The 22,412-nt window shown below is 40.9% G+C and overlaps 1 protein-coding gene across 4 annotated transcripts in view; it reads left to right on the forward strand.

Moving 5' to 3' along the window:
• LOC115018765 (replication protein A 70 kDa DNA-binding subunit-like) overlaps positions 1 to 17,171 on the forward strand; it is a 40,981-nt gene extending 23,810 nt beyond the window's left edge. The window contains exons 13-18 of one of the 4 annotated variants that reach the window (XM_029447971.1): positions 86 to 215; positions 3,992 to 4,132; positions 7,020 to 7,196; positions 7,310 to 7,417; positions 7,710 to 7,796; positions 16,440 to 17,171. In XM_029447971.1, coding sequence (XP_029303831.1) covers positions 86 to 215; positions 3,992 to 4,132; positions 7,020 to 7,196; positions 7,310 to 7,417; positions 7,710 to 7,796; positions 16,440 to 16,541 — 745 coding nt within the window. In that variant the 3' untranslated portion in view covers positions 16,542 to 17,171. Of the gene's footprint in view, positions 1 to 85; positions 216 to 3,737; positions 3,955 to 3,991; positions 4,133 to 7,019; positions 7,197 to 7,309; positions 7,418 to 7,709; positions 7,797 to 16,439 lie in introns of those variants that run through there. The other 3 variants (XM_029447972.1, XM_029447973.1, XM_029447974.1) reach the window with 3 other exon arrangements.
• The last annotated feature ends 5,241 nt before the right edge of the window (positions 17,172 to 22,412 follow it).

A 22,412-nucleotide genomic window follows, 5' to 3' on the forward strand; every position in this document is an offset into this window, starting at 1 on the left:
GCATGTTTGTTTTTGGTGTGCAAGCGTGTTTGCGTATACATTTATTTACACCTATGTGCTGTGTGTTTTAATGTCCACACTTTAGGTATGACCAGGAAGGCTATGCGCTCGACAGCGAATCCTTGACACAGACGAGGTCAATGGGCAGCGGACAAAAGACTAACTGGAAAACGCTGAGCGACGTTAAGAATGAACACTTGGGACATGGAGAGAAGGTGAAGTGCATACATACATACATACATAAAGCCTCACACAACCACGTAGCATGGCATCCATCCCAAGAAGTATTAAACACGCTGTCATTCAAAAGAGACAGAAAAGGTGTCTTTTTAAAAGGTTAGTTCACCCAAATCACAACAGATATCAGAGACGGAAATCTAAAAACGTGGCCAGATGAAATCGGTGGCTAGGCATCTTTTTTGTTTTTGTTAATAATTTTGATTGATTGACCCCTAACAGAAAAAGTTACCATAAAACAGATGTTGGTGATGTCTTTTTATTTTCCAGGCCTTTTGATATCAGACACTGTATTCTCATTGACAACTGTCCTCACAATGAAATAGGGCTGCAACTAATGAATGAATGATAATGAATTGTTTTTGTTATCAATCTGATGAATATTTTAATATTTTAATTGATAATCATTTGGTCTATAAAATGTCTAGCAGGAGAAAGCAGTCTTGAAGAGGTGAGTTTTAAGGGCTTGTTTGAAAGATGGAAGGGTATTTGACTGTCTGATCTGGTTTGGGAGGGCATTCCAGAGGGAGGGTTCAGCAACTGGGAAAGCCCTGTCACCCCAGGTCCAGAGCTTGGTCCTGGTGGTCTTAAGGATGTTTGCATCTTCGGACCTGAGGCAACCGGTTGGGATTTGGCAGGGGAGGAGTTCAGAGAGGTATGGAGTGGTGAGGTTGTTTAAGGCTTTGTAAGTGGTGAGTTTTATTTGGAAGTCAATCCTGTGTTTAACCGGGAGCCAGTGGAGGTTGTGGAGAGCCAGGCTGATGTGGCCTCGGCAGGGGGTGGAGTTGAGCAGGCGGGCAGCAGCTATCTGGATGTATTGAAGTCTATTTGTGATTTTGTTGGGTGAGCCATAGAAGATGCTATTGCAGTAGTTGAGTCTGGAAGTGATGAAGGGGTGGATGAGTGTTTTGGCAGCAGTAAAGGACAAGGAGTGTCTGAGACAGGCGATGTTCCTGAGGTGGAAAAAAAGCAGTTTTGATGATGTGGTTGGCATGGGGTAGGAGCGAGAGGCTGGGGTCGAGGATGATTCAGAGGTTGCAGACCTGGGTAGAGGGGGGGACGTTGTAGCCGTCAATGAGGATTGAGATGGACTGGGTGAAGTGGGTGAGGGAATTCGGGCCTATGATGAGTATTTCTGATTTATTGAGTTGAAGAAAGTTATGTTGCATCCATGGTTTAATATCATTAAGACAGGAGGTGAGGGTCAAGTGGGTGGTTGGTGTAATGGTCTTTGAGGAAAAGTAAAGTTGAGTGTCATCGGCATAGCAGTGGAAACGAATGCAATGTTGATGCAGAATCTGTCCGAGGGGAAGGATGTACAGGATGAAGAGGAGGGGACCGAGGACTGAACCCTGGGGGACACCATGAGTAACTGGGATGGTGGAGGATTTGCAGTTGTTTATGGAGATGTATTGATGTCTGTCAGAGAGATATGAGGTGAACCAGGAGAGGGCGGTGCCAGTTATTCCTATGATATGTTAAGGCGTGAGAGCAGAAAGAAATCCATGGTGTAAAAGGCTGTGCTGAGGTGACGAAGGATGAGGATGTTGAAGAAGCCAGAGTCTGCAGAGAGAAATATGTCATTGATGATTTTCAGTAGGGCACTTTCTGTGCTGTGTTTGGAACGGATAGGAAGTTTTTAGTTTCAGATTGGTTTACTCTCGCTCTACTTACGCTCGCATTTGAGTCTCAAAACATCAGGTGGAAACGAACCCACAAGGTGTGAAACCGCAACAAAACAAATCTTGTTATTTGCTTTGCAGTTTTCCGAGAGTTTGATAGCAGGAGAGTGTTGTAAGACAAGCATAGTAAACACAGGGTTTTGGTGTCAATCCCTGAGAATCAAAGAGTTAGAGCTGTACTGTTTTGCAGTCACACAGGATCAAATCCATCATCTTGACGGACTTAGACATCAAGAGCGTGAGTCTCACATTTTCTTGACATATTTCACTTGCTCTTACTATGTCTTATGCTTTCTCTAGCTACATATACAGTATAACCCACAGCTGAATAAAATTTAAGGCATTTCAGAAAAATGACAGTTGAATGGTGTTTGTTTAGCCATATAGAGATTACACTGATGTCCTCTTATTTAAAAGTATGAGAGAAGATTTTCTGTGAACAGACATGGATTTAGTCTAATTTGAATGTAAGCGTTTAGCCAAACACAAATCCACAGTCAGTCTTCCATTCATTGTAAATAGAGCAGTTCTAGGCTGTGACTTTCCATGACTTCACGGATTAGAGTCATGGTTCTCTTGTTTTAGCTGTGGGAGGGAGATAGTTATGCTCACATATTACCAGTACTGGTTGAACTGCCAAACGCCACTAGAGGAGCATGTGAGAACTCTCAAATTGAACCTTGTGCCATTGTAAGAAATGTCATTGCATAGAATTATGCGACACTTTCGACTAAAAGTAAAGTGAATGTAATTGTATGTGCCACTCATAAACTTTCTATCTAATTAATTAGGTTTATCTCCGACTAGTCTCCCTCTTCCCTCACGTTTAATTAGAAGCCACTTAGGGGTAGCTTCAAGATCAATGTCGTTTTTGATGAAAATTTCTAATTATGTGTTTGAGTTTGAGGAAGCCTATAGGGCATAACATTACCAGAAGGGAAGTAGCGCGGACAGAGAACATGGTAGAGTGAGAGACGGGAAGGAAAACCAGCCACTTGAAATTCATGTCACTTACAAACCTGTGTTGCAGGATTTAAGGAAACAAAGACACCGGGAAAAAAAAAGTTAAAACTGAGTGAGAGTGGCTAAGAGAGAGAAGTGACGAGGGGTGTTTTAAAAAAGGATACACCTAGGAACAGTTAACTGGCAGTTATGGGGAAAAGAGTTGAAAGGTGAGAATGTGTTGATAATTCAAACTCAGATTTCTTTCCCCTCTTTGACTTTTTTTTAACCTTCATTTAGGCCTATTCTATTAATCCTCTCCTCTTTTCTCTCCCTGCCCTGTGTACCCCCAACCATTTCTGTAATTGAACAGCTTTAAGGAGGTTGTCAATCACACACACTGAGGCGGCAGCTTCGGTAATAATAATGAAACCCAAATCATTAGCTTATACTTTGAAGGAATCTAATTTGACATTCTACCTGTTTCCTCTATGTATGAGCGTGACTGTGACTACGAGTGTGTGTGCGTGTGTGTCTGTGTGTGTGTTGTGTGTACAAGCCATTTCTAATTAATGTAGCAGTGTGTGTTGGGGTTTTGGGACAAGTATTAAAGTTGGCATGTGCAACCACGTCAATTATGTGAAGTAGGTTTTCACTTGGTTGCCCTTCCACATACAAACTTTAATTGCATTTAGGTGCCAGAAGGTGACACAGGGATTTGGTGTGATAAGAATGAAAACTATTTACAGAATGTTAGGTGTGTGTGTTTATGTGTGCATGTTTATAAATCTTTAGTTAAGTTTGCACGCATATTTTTGTTTCCGTGTGTCTTTGAGCGTTTTCTTGTGTGCTGCGTTTGTCTTGCTGCTCTTCTAGGTTCTTCTCAGTGTGCTTAAGGTTAATACTTTGCCCCAAGGCTTTGGTGTACACAGTGGAATACAGAGGGAGACAAAAAACAAACACAGAAGAAGAAGAGCAGAGAGGATGACAAATGCAGAGGGATTTATTCAGAGTGGTCTAGTTGCGCTCTGCTCCAGATCCTGCTGACCTCTATCCTCACATTTTCTTTTCTTCCCACCACGTCCACCCTCCTACCACCTTCCCCACCCATCGCCTTCCCACCTCTTCAGCCTTCCAGTGCTTCAATCTGCCCAAGTCTGCAAAATGTGATGAGGCAGCCATGCGGGTGGAAACATGGGAGTGGAGAGTTGAGGGGGAGAGGGCTTTTGCTAAAGGCAGACATTCTCCTAATTAAAAAAACAAACTTATTCGTAAGTGTTTCGGAGGGGTTCTTGCTGTGTGGCATTGGTACTGGGTAAATGGACAGATTATGAGGACGTGAGTCAGTGTTAGCTAGAGGTAAGAAAGTGTCAGAGAGCTCTAAGTCTGAGTGACAGTATCTGTGGAGGTCGTGGGGACACAGGACAAGATCAACCATCTCACTAGGGATGTAGAAAGCACAATGTCCTTTTCACATTTCAATGCTCTTACTGAACACTACAGAAATTGTGGATTGTATAACGAAAGGAGCATTGCTCAGTCAGTGTGTAAATTTGGCCAGCCTCCTAGAGAGAGTCTTTGATGGACTCATTTAGGCCAACATTAGTAATGAGTCTGGCCCAGCTCTTGCTTGTAGTTATTGTGTAGAATGCATTTTAAAGCATTTCATTATAAATGCTGGCTGTAATTCCAACATCTTGTTCAAGGCCTGCTCTCCTGGTAGAAGAAATACCCTCTGGTGAATCCAGGAAAAAGGATTCTTCTGTGGTTTCTTACACATTCACATATATCGTATTTATCGCTTTATGCACATGTGTGTGCCTCTTTCCACCAAGACACCGCTCATCTGCTGTGTGCAGTCTTTATACTTACATTTATGGTAATTGAATTCTGTGTCTCTCCACAGGATGAGAGAATAGCATCTTTTCCCCCCAGAATTAGCATTTATTTACTGTGGGTGCTAATGTCTGTTTAAATTTCCACAACATCGCTGCATTTTAATTAGATTCTGTTTGATTGTGTACACTTTAATTTCAATTCATAGCTGAAAGAAGTTCAGCCCATTATATCTGAGTTTCAAATGCGTACATTTGGGTCTTTGCATATAACCGTGCATGTAAGTCATGTGTACGTCAGGTGAGTGTACCTTCGCACAATTTTCGTATTAAGAGAGGAAGAGAGATTTGTCTCATCTTGCATCCATTATGCATAAAACTCTCAAACTCCCTCTGCTCTGTTTTAAACCGTTCCAAGATTGTTTGGAAGTCAAATAGAGATGTGTAAACAGTGTGCATCTACCAGCTGGACTGACTTGTTGGCAACCGTTTTACTGATGATGCCAAGCTTGATCTGAGTTTGTTTTCATTTTATTTAACGTTTCTTTTTTCACCCTAAGCAGCTTTTTTATTCGCATTATTAATTAAAATTGTTGAAGAGTTTACTGCCTGCACTAAAATGAGCACTTCTGCTCCTCCTTGTCTCTTGCTTTTTTTTCCCTTTTCTTTGTTGATAGGCTTTGGTTTCATGACATTTGCTGTATGGTGCAAAGATTTAAAAATACCAATCATGATTAGACAAGAAAATGCCAAAAGAATACTCATACAATGTGTAAGAGAACAGAGCATCAACCCAAAGGTTTGATGAGTGAATGTTTTTTCTAATGTTGCTGTGTTTAACTTTATCACAGAGCTGCTCTCGCAGCATTGCCATGAATCATTCCCGCACACTTTCTTCCAATATTATTTCTGTATTTCCGCTTTATTGGATAGTGATAGCTTGGAAAGAGAGAGAGAGAGAGAACAACAGAGAGAGAACAACAGAGAGAGAGAACGACAGAGAGAGAGAACGACAGAGAGTACGACAGAGGCTGGAATCGAACCTTGAATCATGGGCTGCAGTCTAATAGTTTTTTATGCTTAGGAAGGTTCCTAACTGAGTTAAATGACCTGGAAGTAGCTAAGTAGCAGCCATGATAAGAGCTGGTCGAATTCTCTAAATGCTGGGTGCTTCATCTCCTTTAGCATAGGGTACACTGGACCATCCTTTACGAAAGGAAAAAAGATAGTGCCATTCCACATGATGTTTTGCATCCAGGTCAAGGAAATGTGGTTCGGAAAAGACACTAGACGTGATTTCTTTCACTATTTGACCGCAGCCGTGGTGCGCTGGCTCTACCAGGTGAGCAACTGCGGGACCTAAATCCTGCACACTTTCTGCACTGATGGTAGCGTTATCTTATACACAGTACCCGTCACCTGAGGCTACATGATGGTCATGAATGAATGAATATGGCCCGCACAGTTGTTACAATGCATGAGGCATGCATCGATGCTCAAGTGGTTGACAACACACACGAGAACAGACAAAGTTTTTTCAAGTTATCGACAGTTTTATTTTACTGATTTTTCTTCGCCCACTGGAAATGTGTTGCAGGAGGGCTACCCTTTGAGCTAATCTGTTGTTGTTCCCCCCAACAGAAAAGAGTTAGAAGTGTTGCATGTTCTGAAATTGGTCATCGTACCCGAACAGTGTTTTGTGATTTTGACTCTTGTACTGTGGACTAGTGGTTACTCATTGTGTTTTTACAGCCTGAGCCACCTGGCGCCTTGTTCATTTACCAAGATGTAGCCTCCTACATAACAAACACTTTGATGAGGTGTCTTGTTCCGGTCCATTCATTGTAAACCTTTTAAGATTTCTGTCTTTTCTCCAAGCTCCAGTGGAAGCCTTTTCCCTGTCGCAGTTACAGTTGCCAAAGTGATACATTTAATGCAGTTCTCTTCAAATATGTCAGGTCAGGATTTGGTAAACGTGGCGTGTCATTTGACCAGACAGCCATGTTCATATTCTCCATGCAGGAGCAACCGGGTTTCACTAAGTGTAGAATAAAATGTACAAATTTCAGCACAAACATTTTCTATAATTAAATGATAGCGTTCATCAGCCTTGATTGATTTTTCCAGTATGACCTTTGAATTGCGTGTTATATTTCTCCTCAGCACAATATTGTTTAAGGGGGTAGCACCTGCAAATTAACAGCAGCCTTTTAGACGTTCAAATTGCAGCAGTTTGATGTGATTTTGGTAGCGTTTATTAGTCTCGCAGCTCTATCCCCATAATTAGATTTATTTTTCTCCCATTTTTGTTCTCTCATCTCAGGCAGATTATTTCAGCTGCTTGGCGACAGTGCTGTACATGCGTAAGGAGAATTGTCTGTACCAGGCCTGTCCTTCTGACGACTGCAAGAAGAAGGTCATCGACCAACAGAACGGACTGTACCGCTGCGAAAAGTGTAACCGAGAGTATCCCAACTTCCAATACAGACTCCTACTTAATGTAAGTGCAAAGTGCACATCATCACTTCTGTGATCACACATATACACACACTCAAACTCACACACATGAATAATCTCTGGCTCCTTTATCATCTCTGTTTGTGTGACTCTCAGGCCAACTTAGCAGACTTCGGGGATAACCAGTGGGTGACATGCTTTCAGGAGACAGCTGAGGCCCTGTTAGGTCACAGTGCAGAAACACTGGGACAGCTCAGAGACACAGTGAGAGACACACACACACACACACACACACACACACACACACACACACACACACACACACACACACACACACACACATGGATATGCTACCACACACCGTTCTCCCTAAACTAGTTTGTTGACATCTGACAAGAAAATTCCCTTTACAATTATTTCAGGAGGGCTAACTTTAACAGACTACTTCCTGTAAACCACTGGCCCTGACTTTGTATTTACCTTGTTTTTGTGTGTGTGTGTGTGTGTGTGTGTGTGTGTGTGTGTGTGTGTGTGTGTGTGTGTGTGTGTTCTTGAGGACGAGGCTGCATTCGAAGAAGTCTTTCAGAAAACCAACTTTACAACTCACATCTTTAGAAACCGAGTCAAGCTGGAGACGTACAACGTAAGTAGCTATAAACGGGAGCACAATAGAATTTGATACAATGCAAGGCAATTTGGTTTCCCAGAAATAAAAGAGCAGAATGTAATGACATACAATGGTGCTCATCATTGTCCTGCAAGCTGAGAGAAAAATGTCAGTGATCTCTGCCTTGCAGGAATACTCTACCCTGATTGGCAAGTGTATGTCTGTCTTATCACTGTTCTGAACAAATACACCAGCAGTACACTAATAATGGTTCTGGGAAAATGGGCTTTTAAAATAACCAGGATTGCAAACAAGTCGCATTGTTGTAAAAACTGTAAATGGTCTCATTTAGGGTCAATTTCACAATCAAACCAAAAAGTTGGACCAGCTACAGTATATAAAGCATGTGTGCGTACGTGTGTGTGCTGTTTCTTTTATATGACAGTTACCACATTTCTGTTATGAAATTGTCATTAGAAATTGCAGCACTTAATATTTGTGACCCGCTCAAGATTCTGTTTTTGGCAGAAAAAAAAGCAAGTCCGGTGATGAAGGACGATGGTTGGATGGAAGGCAAAGCTTGCAGTGTTTACAGATTTAGTATTTTGATTGGTACATATACTTTACTGATCTGCAGCGACCTTTAGGATAAGTAGTAGGCAGAGGTCGAAGGAGTTCTTTCCAAATAGTAAATAACATAAAGGTCCTTCGTGATAAAGACGTCACCATGAATATTACAAAGTGAACATTCACTGATTTATGTGAACCATAAGGTGTTGAGGTGTGTTGTTTTAATTAATGAGCTGCGTGCCATCCGTGAATTCGTAACAACCAAATTCCTCTTTGGTTATTATCTCCGGCTTACTGCGGTCCCGAGCATGTAAAGCCACAAAACAAGATGCACAAAACGCAGTATAATCACAACGCAGTCAGTCACACTACATGAATCTAAAATCATTTCAATTAGTATCACAGTGACAAGGGAGTTGTTATGTAGCTAGTGCACTTTGGATAAAAGAAAACAAATACAGCTGTGGATTCATTTCTCTTAATTAGGCACTAATTAGCATTTAGCTATTGTCTGTCTAAGCCTAATTAGCTTAATTATTCAGAGGCTAATTTGCTACTTGGGGCGCATACCGAGAGTCTGAATGGAATGATTGAGATGTAGGATGAGCTCTGAACGGTCTGTGTCCTCACCTCAAGAAATCCTACAAGGAACGCTAAGCAAAGTTCATAAACTGTTCTTCATAGTCTAGAACAAAGTGTTAGAACAAACAACATACTGATCATTTCTATTTTATTACAGCTTTAGCAACCAGTAGTGGAGCTCAAAATTGAGTTTGTCCTCAGGGTTGCATTACAAGAGTCATGGGGTACAGGCAACAATGTTCTCTTTAAATCATCCACTGACAGCCACGGATATCCACAGCAAATTTCGTGGCAATGTGGGGAAAGAAATGCGAAACCGAAAGTCATCCCAATTCAGAAAAGAAAGCAAAAAACTGATAACTTCATTAGAAATATAATAATAATACATTTTATTTAACGGCGACTTTCATGGCACTTAAGGTCACACGAGATCAGCAACAACACATGCAGTCAATGCATCAATGCAATCAAAAATAAAACGTACAATAAGCAACAAAGCACCAGTAATAAAACATCAATGAAATCCACAATAAGAACTACAATGAGCAAAGCAATAAGCATACCTCAGAAATAAGTTAAAATAGGTATAAGTAAATAAGATGCAGCTGTTGCAGTTAGTGAGTAAGATAGTAAAACATATGACCAGCTTTACGCTTCCTACACCGAATCAGTTTAACGTGAATGAATTGAGTACAATGCGCAATAAGCACTTAAAGTCAATAAAGTCTCTATTTCGCAACTGCATGTTTGTATTTACCTATGTTTGCCTAAATCTACAGCTATAACAGAAAAAGAAATATGTAATGTGTTCTAGTTGTCTAATTGATTAAACAGTGATAAATAGAAATACAGCACTGCATTTGGGAAAAACTTTACCTCTTCATCACATATCAACAGTGAGGAGCAGAGGTCGGCGAAAAAGCATCGAAGTGTTGGCCAGGTGTTGGCAACATTTTTAGGAATTGATGTCAGGAACACCAACACCATTAACACATACGGTTACAACTGTTTCCTGCACCTTTTTAATTACTTGTCATATTTGTTGGTGTTGTAGAAAGGGCCAATAATTGATCTAAAGCCCAACAGGAACTATGTAAAACAAATGATAATTCCAGTATGCCACAAAGTAGAGATAATGAGGTCTGAGCAGAAGAGATATTCTCCACAGGGCTTATCAATGTATTCAGATTTCTTTCCAGTGGGTGTTGTTTAAAAGGTTCTGACGAGACGGCACAGAATAGAAAGTGATTCACTTGTTCAGTACGTCTTTCTACCTCCGCCTCAGTTCCTTCCCATTGACTTTTCAGTGTGCAAAAAAGATCACCTACCTCAGTGTTTTCATAAAAATAGAACAACGTAATGAAATGTCAGAGCTTAACAAGATTAATGAAGTTACAAAAATGTGTGCTTTGTCATTTTTCATAACAAGGACACACGGAAAAAGAACCGTGCTCAGGATCATATTTTAAAGTTGCTGTTCTTCTCTTGCATATAAACTCAATTATGAATTATTTTAGGGCAGAGCAAAGATGATAAAGTACCAATTTTTAGATTTAACAAGCACAGTACACTAAAATCCCCAAAAGTTTCTCTGCCATCAAGTATAAATATTGAACCGCACAAGCCTATAGCTGATTGTTACACAGTTGGTGATTCCACTGGTGCAGCAGTATTTTCTTTATCTCTTTCTATTTCCAGACTTAACTTTCCATTTTTCCAAAATGTGACTACAGTTTCTGACCAATTTATTAAAAGTCAAAGTAATCGACATTTTCATATAAATGTTTTCCTTCTCTATTACTGACATCATGATTCAAGAGATAAGACCTTATTGCCCAACACAAGGTCAATTCATGTTACAAGAAACGGCTTAATAAGGTAAAAACAGAAAACTATATACATTACATGATTTATGCATTGTCCAAATATGTCTGAAGATATGTATTCAAATAAATGAAATATACAGCAGTGTAATACATGTAATTTATAATATACAGTATATATAGGATATACCTGTCTTTAACAACTATAAACACTTTTGCCTTATAATTACAACTGCCACACTCGGAGGGGGGATTCAAGGCCGACGGTCATAGAGAGAAGCGAGATGCAATAAACGTTTGAATATGGATAATTGCACACTTTCCAGACAGTTTCCTGGAAGACATTCATAAAGTTCCACATGAAAAAAGACAGAAATAGTAAAGATGAATGTTGCCAGGAGAAGGAAAATGTTGCATTTTCCACTTTGATAGTGTTACGGTGTTAGTAGAATGACAGCTGCCGGAGTATCTCATGTGTTATGGCAACATCTGGTTTATACCTAAAACTGATCAAATGTACAAATCATTACCGACTTATAATGTATTTTGAATAAAGTTCCATCCTCTGTCATGTTTCATTAAGGCAGAGCATCTAAGAGGCAGGAGAGTGCAGTGAATCAGCCACTTGTGCTGCAGACTTCAGTGTAGCCCATCTCATAGTGGAGTTAATGCAATTCAGATGATGGTGAACATCAGATTTGGCCTGCAGAATTTGATTTACTGAGCGCAGATGAGTGCATCTTTCACATAAACATCAAATTTGCATTTGTTTAAAAGGCAATCCAAGATTATTGATGTGCTTAGAATTTGGGAAAGTGTATCTGATTTCAAACCAATCACCAGGTGCAATATATTGAATTTGGTGAGTCTTTACCAGGACAGTTAGTCACCCGTGTGTGTGTGTGTGTGTGGTCTCCAGGAGGGCCTCAAACGTATGTGTGCATATATCTGCTTGTGTAGGAGTGCATCTCTCTGAAGTGAATGGATTGATTTTGTCTATATGAATACATTAGTGTCAGAGGGGACCTGTTATGTCCTGCCTTATGTTAACAGACAGGCCTTTGGGAGCCACACACTTAATACACTCACTTTACATCCTCAACATACTCTTGGCAATGCTTTCAACATCACATTCAGATCTTTTCGCCGTCCTTGTGCAGGTTGATAGATTCTTCTATGGCTGAAGGTAAATGTATAAATAGAAAATGATGTAGCTTTAAAATGTGTAAAAAGATAATAATTGGTAAATTCACAAAGAATGCAATGCGGCTGCTGATAACTCCATGATCTGCGCATCTTTTGCACCCGTCCAATTCACAGAAGATATTGCGCTAATCATATTACGGCGCAAACACGTCCAATAAAGTGTTGCAACTGGGTGCAATGTGCCCTTTTTCTTGCTTCTGATTGCAATTATCCATGCGGTAAATTATAAATGTGCTTGAGGTTGTGATAGTCAGAGGGGCACTTACATCCAACCCTTCTGAAGGCAATTAAGAGAGAGCCTATAAGCCTGGGATTTGGGAAAAGAGGAAGAGGAAAGAGGAAAAATAATTAGTTTATTCGTTTATACAAATGGGAACCATCACCTTATCGTGGTGGAGAGGTTTGTGTGTCTCTATGAACCTGAGAGCTGTGTTGTCTGGAGCCTAGTGCTCCTGGTAGGGTCTCCCAAGGCAAATTGGTCTCAGGCGAGGGGCCAGACTAAGAATGGTTCAAAACGACTTCATGAAAAAAAGAGAAGGAGAGACCCTGCCCGGAGGAAGCCCAGGGCCCCCGTCTGGAGCCAGGCCCAGAGGGAGGGCCCGACAGCGAGCGCCTGATGGTCGGGTTTGCCACGGAGCCCGGTCGGGCACAGCCCGAAGAAGCTACGTGGTGCCTCCCATCCATCCATCCTGTGGGCCCACCACTCATGGGAAAAACCGCTGGGGTCGGGTGCGCTGTCACACGGGTGGCAGTGATGGTCAGGGACCTCGACAGACCAGACCCGGGAAGCAAAGGCTGGCTCTGGGGACGTGGAACGTCACTTCTCTGTGGGGGAAGGAGCCGGAACTAGTGCGGGAGGTGGAGCGCTACCAGTTGGATCTGGTGGGGCTTACATCTACGCACAGTCTTGGCTCTGGAACTGTACTCCTGGATAGGAGATGGACTCTATTCTTCTCCGGAGTTGCCCAAGGTGTGAGGCGTCGGGCGGGGGTGGGGATACTCACAAGTCCCCGGCTGAGCGCCGCTACGTTGGAGTTTACCCTGGTAGACGAGAGGGTCGCCTCCCTACGCCTTCGGGTTATGGGGGGAAAAACTCTGACTGTTGTTTGTGCCTATGCCCCAAACTGCAGTTCGGAGTATTCAGCCTTCTTGGAGACCCTAAATGGAGCCCTGCAGGGGGCTCCAGTAGGGGACTCCGTAGTCTGGGAGACTTCAACGCACACGTGGGAAACGATGGAGACACCTGGAGAGGCATGATTGGGAGGAATGGCCTCCATGATCTAAACCCGAATGGTCGTTTGTTGTTGGACTTCTGTGCTAATCATGGAATGGCCATAACAAACACCATGTTCTAACATAAGGATGCTCATAAGTGTACGTAGTACCAGAGCATCCTAGGCCAAAGGTCAATGATCCATTTTGTAATCGTATCATCTGATCTGAGGCCGCATGTTTTGGACACTCGGGTGAAGAGAGGGGCGGAGCTGTCAACTGATCACCATCTGGTGGTGAGTTGGATCAAGGGGTGGGGAAGACTCTGGACAGACCTGGTAAACCCAAACGGGTAGTGCGGGTGAACTGGGAACGTCTGGAGGAAGCCCCTGTCCTGGGTATCTTCAACTCACACCACCGGTGGTGCTTTTCAGACATCCCTGTGGAGGTTGGGGGCATTGAACTTGAGTGGGCGATGTTCAAAACCTCTATTGCTGAAGCTGCGGTGATGAGCTGTGGTCTCAAGGTCTTAGGTGCCTCAAGGGGCGGTAACCCTCGTACACCGCGGTGGACCCCGGTGGTCAGGGAAGCCGTCCGACTGAAGAAGTCCTTCCGGGTTATGTTATCCGGGAGGACTCCGGAAACAGTTGCAGGGTACCGAAGGACTAGAAGGGCGGCAGCCTCTGCCGTGTCAGAGGCAAAGCAGCGGGTGTGGGAGAAGTTCGGAGAAGCTATGGAGAAGGACTTTATGTCGGCACCAAGGTGCTTCTGGAAAACCATCTGGCACCTCAGGAGGGGGAAGTGAAGAACCATCCAAGCTGTGTACAGCAAGGGTGGGACCCTGCTGACTTTGACTGAGAAGGTTATCTGGCGGCGGAAGGAGCACTTTGAGGAACTCCTGAATCCGACTAACACGTCCTTCTATGGTAGAGGACAGAGCTGGAAGCTGATGGGGGATCATCGTCAATTTCCCTGATGGAAGTCACTGAGGTAGTCAAACAACTCCACAGTGGCAAAGCCGCAGGGGTTGATGAGATCCGTCCAGAAATGCTGAAGGCTTTGGGTGTTGAGGGGCTGTCTTGGTTGACACGCCTCGTCAACATTGCGTGGAAGTCTGGGGACAGTGCCTAGGCGGTGGCAGGTGGTTCCCCTATTTAAAAAGGGGGACCAGAGAGTGTGTGCCAACTACAGGGGTATCACACTTCTCAGCCTCCCTGGTAAAGTATACTCCAAGGTACTGGAGCTATTATTTTTCAGTGACACATCCTGTCACTGCTTCCCAGAATAAATGCATTTGCGCGGACATTCCTTATAAATGCGCTTCAGATACCTTCAACTCTCTGAAGACGCTTAGAATTTCACTGTAACTGCGTGTGGCTATAAGCGCTGATCTTTGTGAATTGGACTGTTATTGCAATGAGGTTCATTTGCATAGAAAGGGGCCAAATGTTTATCCTACTACCTTTTTTAAATATGTGCTAATGGCACAGGATCAGCGAGACGCTATTTTCTTGGCAGCGTAGTTTGGGGTGCATTTCACCCTTTTGTGGGTGCTTTGAGAATAGCACGGTTTCTTTTCCTCTTATTTGCACCGGTTTAGCGGCCGCTGTTTGAAGCTGAGGTACATCGACGCTTTGAGCTTCAGGTTAACGTCATGCTGATATTTAACAGGTGACATGTTTACCATGTTCAGCAACTTAATTTAGTGTTGTTAGCATGCTGGCATTTGAAGAAGCTGAAGGCATGTTTGTAAATTTGATATAATTCTCATTCACATATATTTAGTGTATTTTTTACAGCTTCATTATCCACATTTCTTCGCAGGTGTCTTCAGTTTGATGTGTTTTCCTTGTTCACTACAGAATCTCATCTCATTAATTCTAAGAGGTGTGTGATGGCTACTGTTCTGTTGCATGTGTGTGAAGCTGTATGTCTACATGTGCCAGCATCCAGAAGTTGCGTTGTTATCATTCTGTAGGGAAGAACACCCCCTCACTCCACCATCTGAAATTGAGTTAGAGAATAGGGGTTGAATGTTTGGCCACTGAGTAATTGTTTTTTCCAGATGTGATTGGAATAGGTTAGTCTACGCACATTGAATTAACAAGCCTTATTTCTCACAGTACCCCGTCTTAGAAAGACCATTATTTTTAAATAAGCTGTCAAGTGGAACCTTTGTCTCGGCAGCCCCCCTTATTGTTTAATTTTCCTGCTATCCTCAGGTAGATGCAAATTGAAAATACTAATAGAGGTGTTGAATCACATATGAGATAACGGGGAAATATGAAATCATTGATGCTGGTTATGCTGGCTGAATTGCTAATTGATTAATGTATTGTCTCTCGGGATTAATCGTTTTTATAGTGAGATTACTGGAACTGGGCTCTGCAAACCACTGCATTATTTGATAATATAATGGGAAATATATCTTGCTGATGGTGGCTGTTACTACAAATAGTTGAGAACCGAATGAGACTGATTTGTGTGGTACTCTCCTTCGACAGGATGTGTAATAAGTTGTAAATATAATGTATATTATAATGTAATAAGATCATACTATTTATTATTGCTTAACTTGTTATTTAAAGATACATTTTGCTTTTTGTTGACTTTTCGAGTTGGAACATTCCACCACTTACACACTGTTCCTCCACAAAATGCTTTAGAGGTGTTCAAGGTCCCCACGTTAGAGACCAACTTAGTGCTTAAAATGCTTAAATTCATCATTTATATCTACGGAGGTGTCTGTAGTCTACAGCCGGTGCCCTGATGACTAGATGTGAGATTTCATTATTTGTTTATTGTGCGAATATAATAAAGTTTTTACAACATAAAAGTCACTTAGACTGTTCAGTCAAATCTGGATATAAATGCTTTCCCACCCCTTGTATAATTTTTTTTTAAAACGCGTAGGTCTGCCAGTGGAGTCGGACCTACATGTTTCGCTCTCCCCTCGCATTAGAGAAAGCCTATGAAGGTGTGCGATAGTTTGAAGAATTTGGGAATACAGACCAGCAGACGGCAAGACTCCAACAGAACCAACTTACACCAGGAGGCAACAGACTTAAAGAAATACTTCTCTCCCAACATGATCATATGTATATCAATTACTCACCCCGTTTTTAACTTGAGTTTGTGAAGTAAACAGCCGATTTTGGGGGTTTAGGTATTCCTATCTACACAGATTTGGATTTGGTTACATCAGTAAATACATTATATTATAGCATTTATTTCTTGAATGATGCTGATCATAGAGTCTAACTCAAGATTGTGCTTCCCTCCTCAGGATGAGAGTCGAATAAAGGTAACCGTAATGGAAGTGCAGCCAGTCGACCACAGAGAATACAGCAGGACGCTCATCGGTAACATCCGAAAATTGGCCAGCTGAACTCGGCCGCTGTCATCCAAACGGCTGCCTGGTGATTAAACATGTCTTCCACTGGTATCCCGACTTTTTGCCTCAAGCAAGATAACAGCATATCTGACTGAGGCAGCAGACGGACTGGCCAGTGACTCATTTGATTAAATGGCAGCAAAACAAAAGACTTGTTTTTAGTTGGTCACCTCCTTCAACGTGATGGAAATGATTTTTACCTTTTTAATTTAATGAAGATCTTTGACTCTGTTATTACACATGACTGCGTTTGACAGCTGCTTATATATTTAATATGTTTCACGTATCATACATGGTAGGATCACAGCGTTTTCTCTTTCTTCTTTTTTTAAGCAAATTATTCCTCTCTTTGGTTTCGAATGTGTGGTGGTGAGTGATGCTCCGTGTTAGTTGAGTAAGACGTAGATGAGTCAGATCTTACTTGATTTTCTTTGTTTCGTTTTAAAGATGAAAGCATGGCAAAAGTGCGTGGGAGATTCACGTGTTGGCATTTGTCTTAACAATTTTACTCACAGTGTCTACTTGCTAATTTATCCCTTTACTTTAAAAGAGTGATGTTTGTTTTGCTTCTGCACTTCCAAGAAATGTTAAAAGAAAATAATAATTAAAAGGATGTGAAAATAATCACGTATCACTGTTACACTGTACTTGCTCCTCAAACATTTTACTTTCCTCAAATCCTCCTTACCTGTTCATGTTGCATCTTTTGTATTTAATGTGTAGAAATAGAAAATGAGACATTGTGGTTCACAAGCAGGCAGCTAGTGTAGCCTCGGTAAGCGCACACAAACAAGCCAGCTAAGAGCATACACCATTAGAATGGCTGTAATATGTTACTGACCTAAAGCCTATACACTATACTGTATATACACTAAAAGAAGAATTGTTGCAACACTGGCTTGTGGGGTTTCAGTTGGCACCATCAGAGCTGGAGCAAACCCTAACTACTGCTAGCTACATTAGCTACGAAGCTCATCTTCTCTTTAACTGTCGATTTTTTAACAAAAACCTGAATTAATTTAAATGAATTAATTATTTTTCATTGGTTAATCCATTAATTTCCTGCTGCTTATCGTGATCCATGTCGCGTTCATTTAATTAATTTTATCATTAGGAATTATTGATATTGCTGGTAAGTACTAAGTGATATAATGATACATCATTCTAGGCTATAATGTCTCCATGTTTAACTTGGTGAAACCTGCAGAAACCGAGACTGGAACTGGCCTAACATATTCTGTACTACGCTAATACAGACTGTATTTTCAACACAAAGGGAAAGGTTTCTGGTTAAACCGAACTGTTTGTTAGTTAGTTGTTAGTTTTAGGAATAGAATACCCGGCGGCGACCCGGAAGATAAAGAAAAAGTCCTACAGAGTAGGCCCGATTAGCTATCGGTTGAAACGTAAAAAGTCAAAGGGAGTAAACTAGTTGAAAGGCCACAGGGGCCCATTGTTGATCTCATGCTTTCAAAATATGGCTCTGATAGTTTTCCCGGCACAGATCGGGAAACTTGGCATGATTTCCAATGCCATTTTATACCATTTTTATTCTGATATTTCATACAATTTCACACTCATTTACTTCAACACTGATTATTGTACTATAAATGCTCTTATTCTGCCTAATCTTGTACTCATTTTTAGGTTTTTGCTGTAAAGCACTTTGGGCTGCAATTCTTGTATGAAAGGTGCTATACAAATAAAGCTTATAATTATTATAAGTGAATGATTGAAAGTTGCTTTTGATTCATCTGTCACTGACAAACAAACGGAAATGGTTCGACTCAATACAAAACCACTAACAGTTCACATGATACTGACTTTTGAGGTTTGCTTTACTCTGAAACCTTGCCAGGACATTTTCTTTAATTTGCTGGTATAAGCAGGTGCAGCAAGTGTAACTGTGTTCTGTTCTGCAAATGTAAAAAGGAGACCGTGAGATCAGAAAGTCATTTCCAACTTAAAGCTTCGCTGGTGATTGAGACTTAAGATGGTCTGCCGTCTGCAGCCCCAAGGCATTGTGGGACAGAGGAGGGCACAGCGAAGAGATTAAGAGAAATACCTTTTTTTGTATTACCCCTTAGAGAACTTTATCTGACTGTGACGTGCTAAGCAGTAGTGAACTGAACTACTGGTAAGGTTGTCATATCTTCCTTCTGGGGAAAGTGGGACCTTCAGTCTGGTGAATATGCAGTTTGTCTCTATCTGCAGAATGTGTGTGAGGCTACAAGGACGGTGAATGGAAATGAGCTGCGGTTATCACGGAGGTCATAGCCCAGATCACAGTCTATATGACCGCAGTCTCATCTTAAAACACACTGTTCAGTCAAGTGTGTGTGTGTGTGTGTGTGTGTGTGTGTGTGTGTGTGTGTGTGTGTGTGTGTGTGTATGTGTATGTGAGACTTTACAAGAGACCACCATTCCCCAGAACCAATACGGGCAACACATGCCTTCGACACATGTACTGTAGGCGTAACACTGGCGCAAAGCCTTTAATTTAGGCCTACTGTGAAAATACTAGTAATAGTACTGCATTCAAAACCTTACTTGGGTAAAAGTATGTAAGTATAATTCTGCAGAAAATGATCGTGTCAGGGTTAAACTATATGATGTTTTCTGATTAATATTACTGCTGCATTAATGTGTATGTTTTTACTGCTGTAGATGTTTAAGGTCGTGCTCATTTTAGCTCCTTAAGAAACTGTTGGGTAGTTTAATCTACAGCCAGGCATCATATTCCATGAGATCATCATTTGTTTGCAGTGTTGCTGTCCTGTGAGAACCACAAAAAAAAACAATCTTTTTTCTTTTCTTTGTTTTGTGACGATGCATTTTCCAACTATTCCAAGAGGCTTTTTAAATATTAAGGATTTGGAGATTTTTCTCAACCTATAAAGGAACACTATATATTTCAGTTTATCAGGAAATATTCAAAGTTACAAAATGGAGTTACATGGTTGTCATGATATTCATCAAGATACTGTTTATACTAAATCTGCAATAACTTGGAGGCAGCAGAAATACCTTTGTTTTAAGTTGATATGGCGTTGAACGTGTTTGTTGCTTATTTACACTTTTAGTAGTTACAGAGCAACATTACCATTCATCTGGAGTCGTGTTGCAGTCCTCATGGTGAACATAAGTCAAATATTCATTCTGTTTTATAGCATTGTTTTAGGTCTTCACCAATTTCTGAGGGAAATATCTTTAGCAGCTAAATTGGTTCACTTGCTAACTGTGTCTACGGCAAAAAAAAACACTCTTTAAGAGCAGTGCTAGTGAACCAAGACAGTAAAGTTGGTGCCGGACCGCTAAACATGATCTGAATTTCACTATAAAGCTCATACACAGGTGATAATTCTCTGTAGGTGTGTGACCTCTGTTCATATTGTCATTTGATACATATACCACTCTGAGGTGCATTTACAAAGCATAGAAATACAAAGGAGGAGTAGAAAAAAATGAAGTAAATTATTAATACATTTGAGTCTATTCAAGTCTAGACAAGAAAGTGTTAAAAAAAATTGTCTGCAAAGTCTATAGTGAGAACATAAAGGCCTTAACATAAAAGTAACTGAGGTTGAGAAGATTGTTTCTTTGTCTGAACCCAAATGAAAGGATACGAACGTCCAAAATCACACGCTTGGTTCTTTAGAGGTTTCATTACTTCTTTATGTTTTATTTTATATAATAAAAAGGCTCAAACAAATATGTGAACATAAAAGTGTTCCAGGGGGTCAGATTCATGTTGTGCTTTGATGTGCATAACTTAAAAATTATTGTTTAATCCACAACACTTTGTGTTTTGATAGACAGACTGACTGCCTTTCAAAGTGTCGTCAAGGACACTTCACTCTCTCAATGGTATTTATAGGCTCTGCTTTCTGTGCTAAATGTAAATGATCCAGTTTTAAATAAAAGGGCTCCAGGGACAGCAGCACAGGTGTTCTGCAGGATCGTTCATGTTACATGCATGGCAGGAGGCCGTGGGTGCACACTTCTCGCTCTTAACTTTTTTCCCTCTCGTAGGAGGCCATTCTTTTGTTCAGCCCTCACGTCTTGCCTCCTTCCACTCTTTACATAAATTACTCAATCCCCCTTCAACGCCCTACTCATTCCATTATTCTCCTCGTCTGTCTTTTCCTGTCCACCTACAGTATCTGTTTGTTTTTTTTCACGCGTTGTGTCCACCGGCATCATCATCATTTCTCTCTGAGCTCCTCATCGATTTCCTACTCCTCTCCGCTTATCTTGTCTTTGTTTCTCTGCTACCCACCACCAGTTAAATAAACCCTCTCTCTCTCTCTCTCTCTCTCTCTCTCTCTCTCTCTCTCTCTCTCTCTCTCTCTCTCTCTCTCGTGTATGTTTATTCTCTGCTCCACTTGGAGAGCCAGAGGCCATGCTAACACCAAGGCCAACATGCACTGTACATGCCAGCGTGGGAATTTGGGATTATGTAATCATACAATGTTAGATATAACCGATTACTTGTTTACAATATAAAAAAATCTTGTTTTCAGTAACCCTAACCCTAACCCAAAAAATTTGAAAATACAGTATTATTAAAGTCAATTCACTTTTATTTATATTGCCCAATATCACAAATCATAAATTTGCCTCAGGGGGCTTTACAATCTGTACAGCATACGACACCCTCACTTCAAATAAAGAAAAAGTTGTTTTTAAAACAAATTTTAAAATACATTATTATTAAAGATACATTCCGATATATTTAAAGACATAAAAAACCTTTTAATAATAATTTAATTGTTTTCTTTTCACAAATGTTCTTCGACACATTATTGAGAGGAGGGGGATTGTGGGCTGTGATTTTGGATAATGCAATCCAGACAGCCTCTCACAGCTCATTAAAAAGTGCTGCGTAACCTTATACAATGGTTCGTATGATATCTTACGAACAGTTGTATTCTTATTTTTCGTCAATTTCTTGACTGTGCAAGCCCCTATGTTTATAGAATTGAATTGGGACACAGTGCACATTACTTTATTTGAGGTTAATGATCTCCCAGAATGCCTTCCAGCACCCCTCAGCAATGGGATGAGAACTTGTTTCACTTATGATGTCGGTGACGAGAGCAATGGCATTATCAAGAGAGCAGGAGAATCATACATTTAAAATAAGTAGAATGAGAAAAATGTGTGAAAAGCAGGGATTACTCAAAACTCTGTGTTATATTTTTGGTCTATTGTTGCTGTGGTTGACGGACAAATTGGCGTCTCTGGGCTCTGTTGTAAAGAATCAATGGTGCAGAGTACTGCGCTCACGCTGTGGCAGCTGACTTTTGGATATTTCATTGCTGGAGGCATGTGGCGATTGAAGTTGGAAACATGGTGTGATTATGAGAAATATATATTACCAGAATGTGGTAGGGGCTCACGTCAGTCATTATCAATCAAATTAGATTTTCTCTTTCTCTGCTTCATGGAGCTCAGTCTGTGATAGAGAACAGTTGGAAGTGGATTCACTACAAAAGCTTCAGTCAACAGGAATTCATGTCTTTTCGTGGGAGGTACAGAATTGCCGCGAGTGAATATGTGGCACCTTTAATTAAATAAGCTTATATAATAAAGATTAATGCACTGTTGTAGGACATGTGTTATCCAATGCACGACTCAATTTGATGATTTTCTTTTTCTTTTCACAGTTTAATTTTTAATTGCTGTTATTGTTATTGTTTTAGTATGATCGACAGGAAGACTTGCGACCACTTTATGGAAGCTTATAGGGATTCAAATAAAGAATATGATATAGGGTTAGGGTTATATATATATATATATATATATATATATATATATATATATATATACACAACACAACTGCATGCTGTGTCAAAATATACC

The sequence above is a fragment of the Cottoperca gobio genome, chromosome 14 (assembly GCF_900634415.1).
Source record: "Cottoperca gobio chromosome 14, fCotGob3.1, whole genome shotgun sequence".
NCBI lineage: Eukaryota > Metazoa > Chordata > Actinopteri > Perciformes > Bovichtidae > Cottoperca > Cottoperca gobio.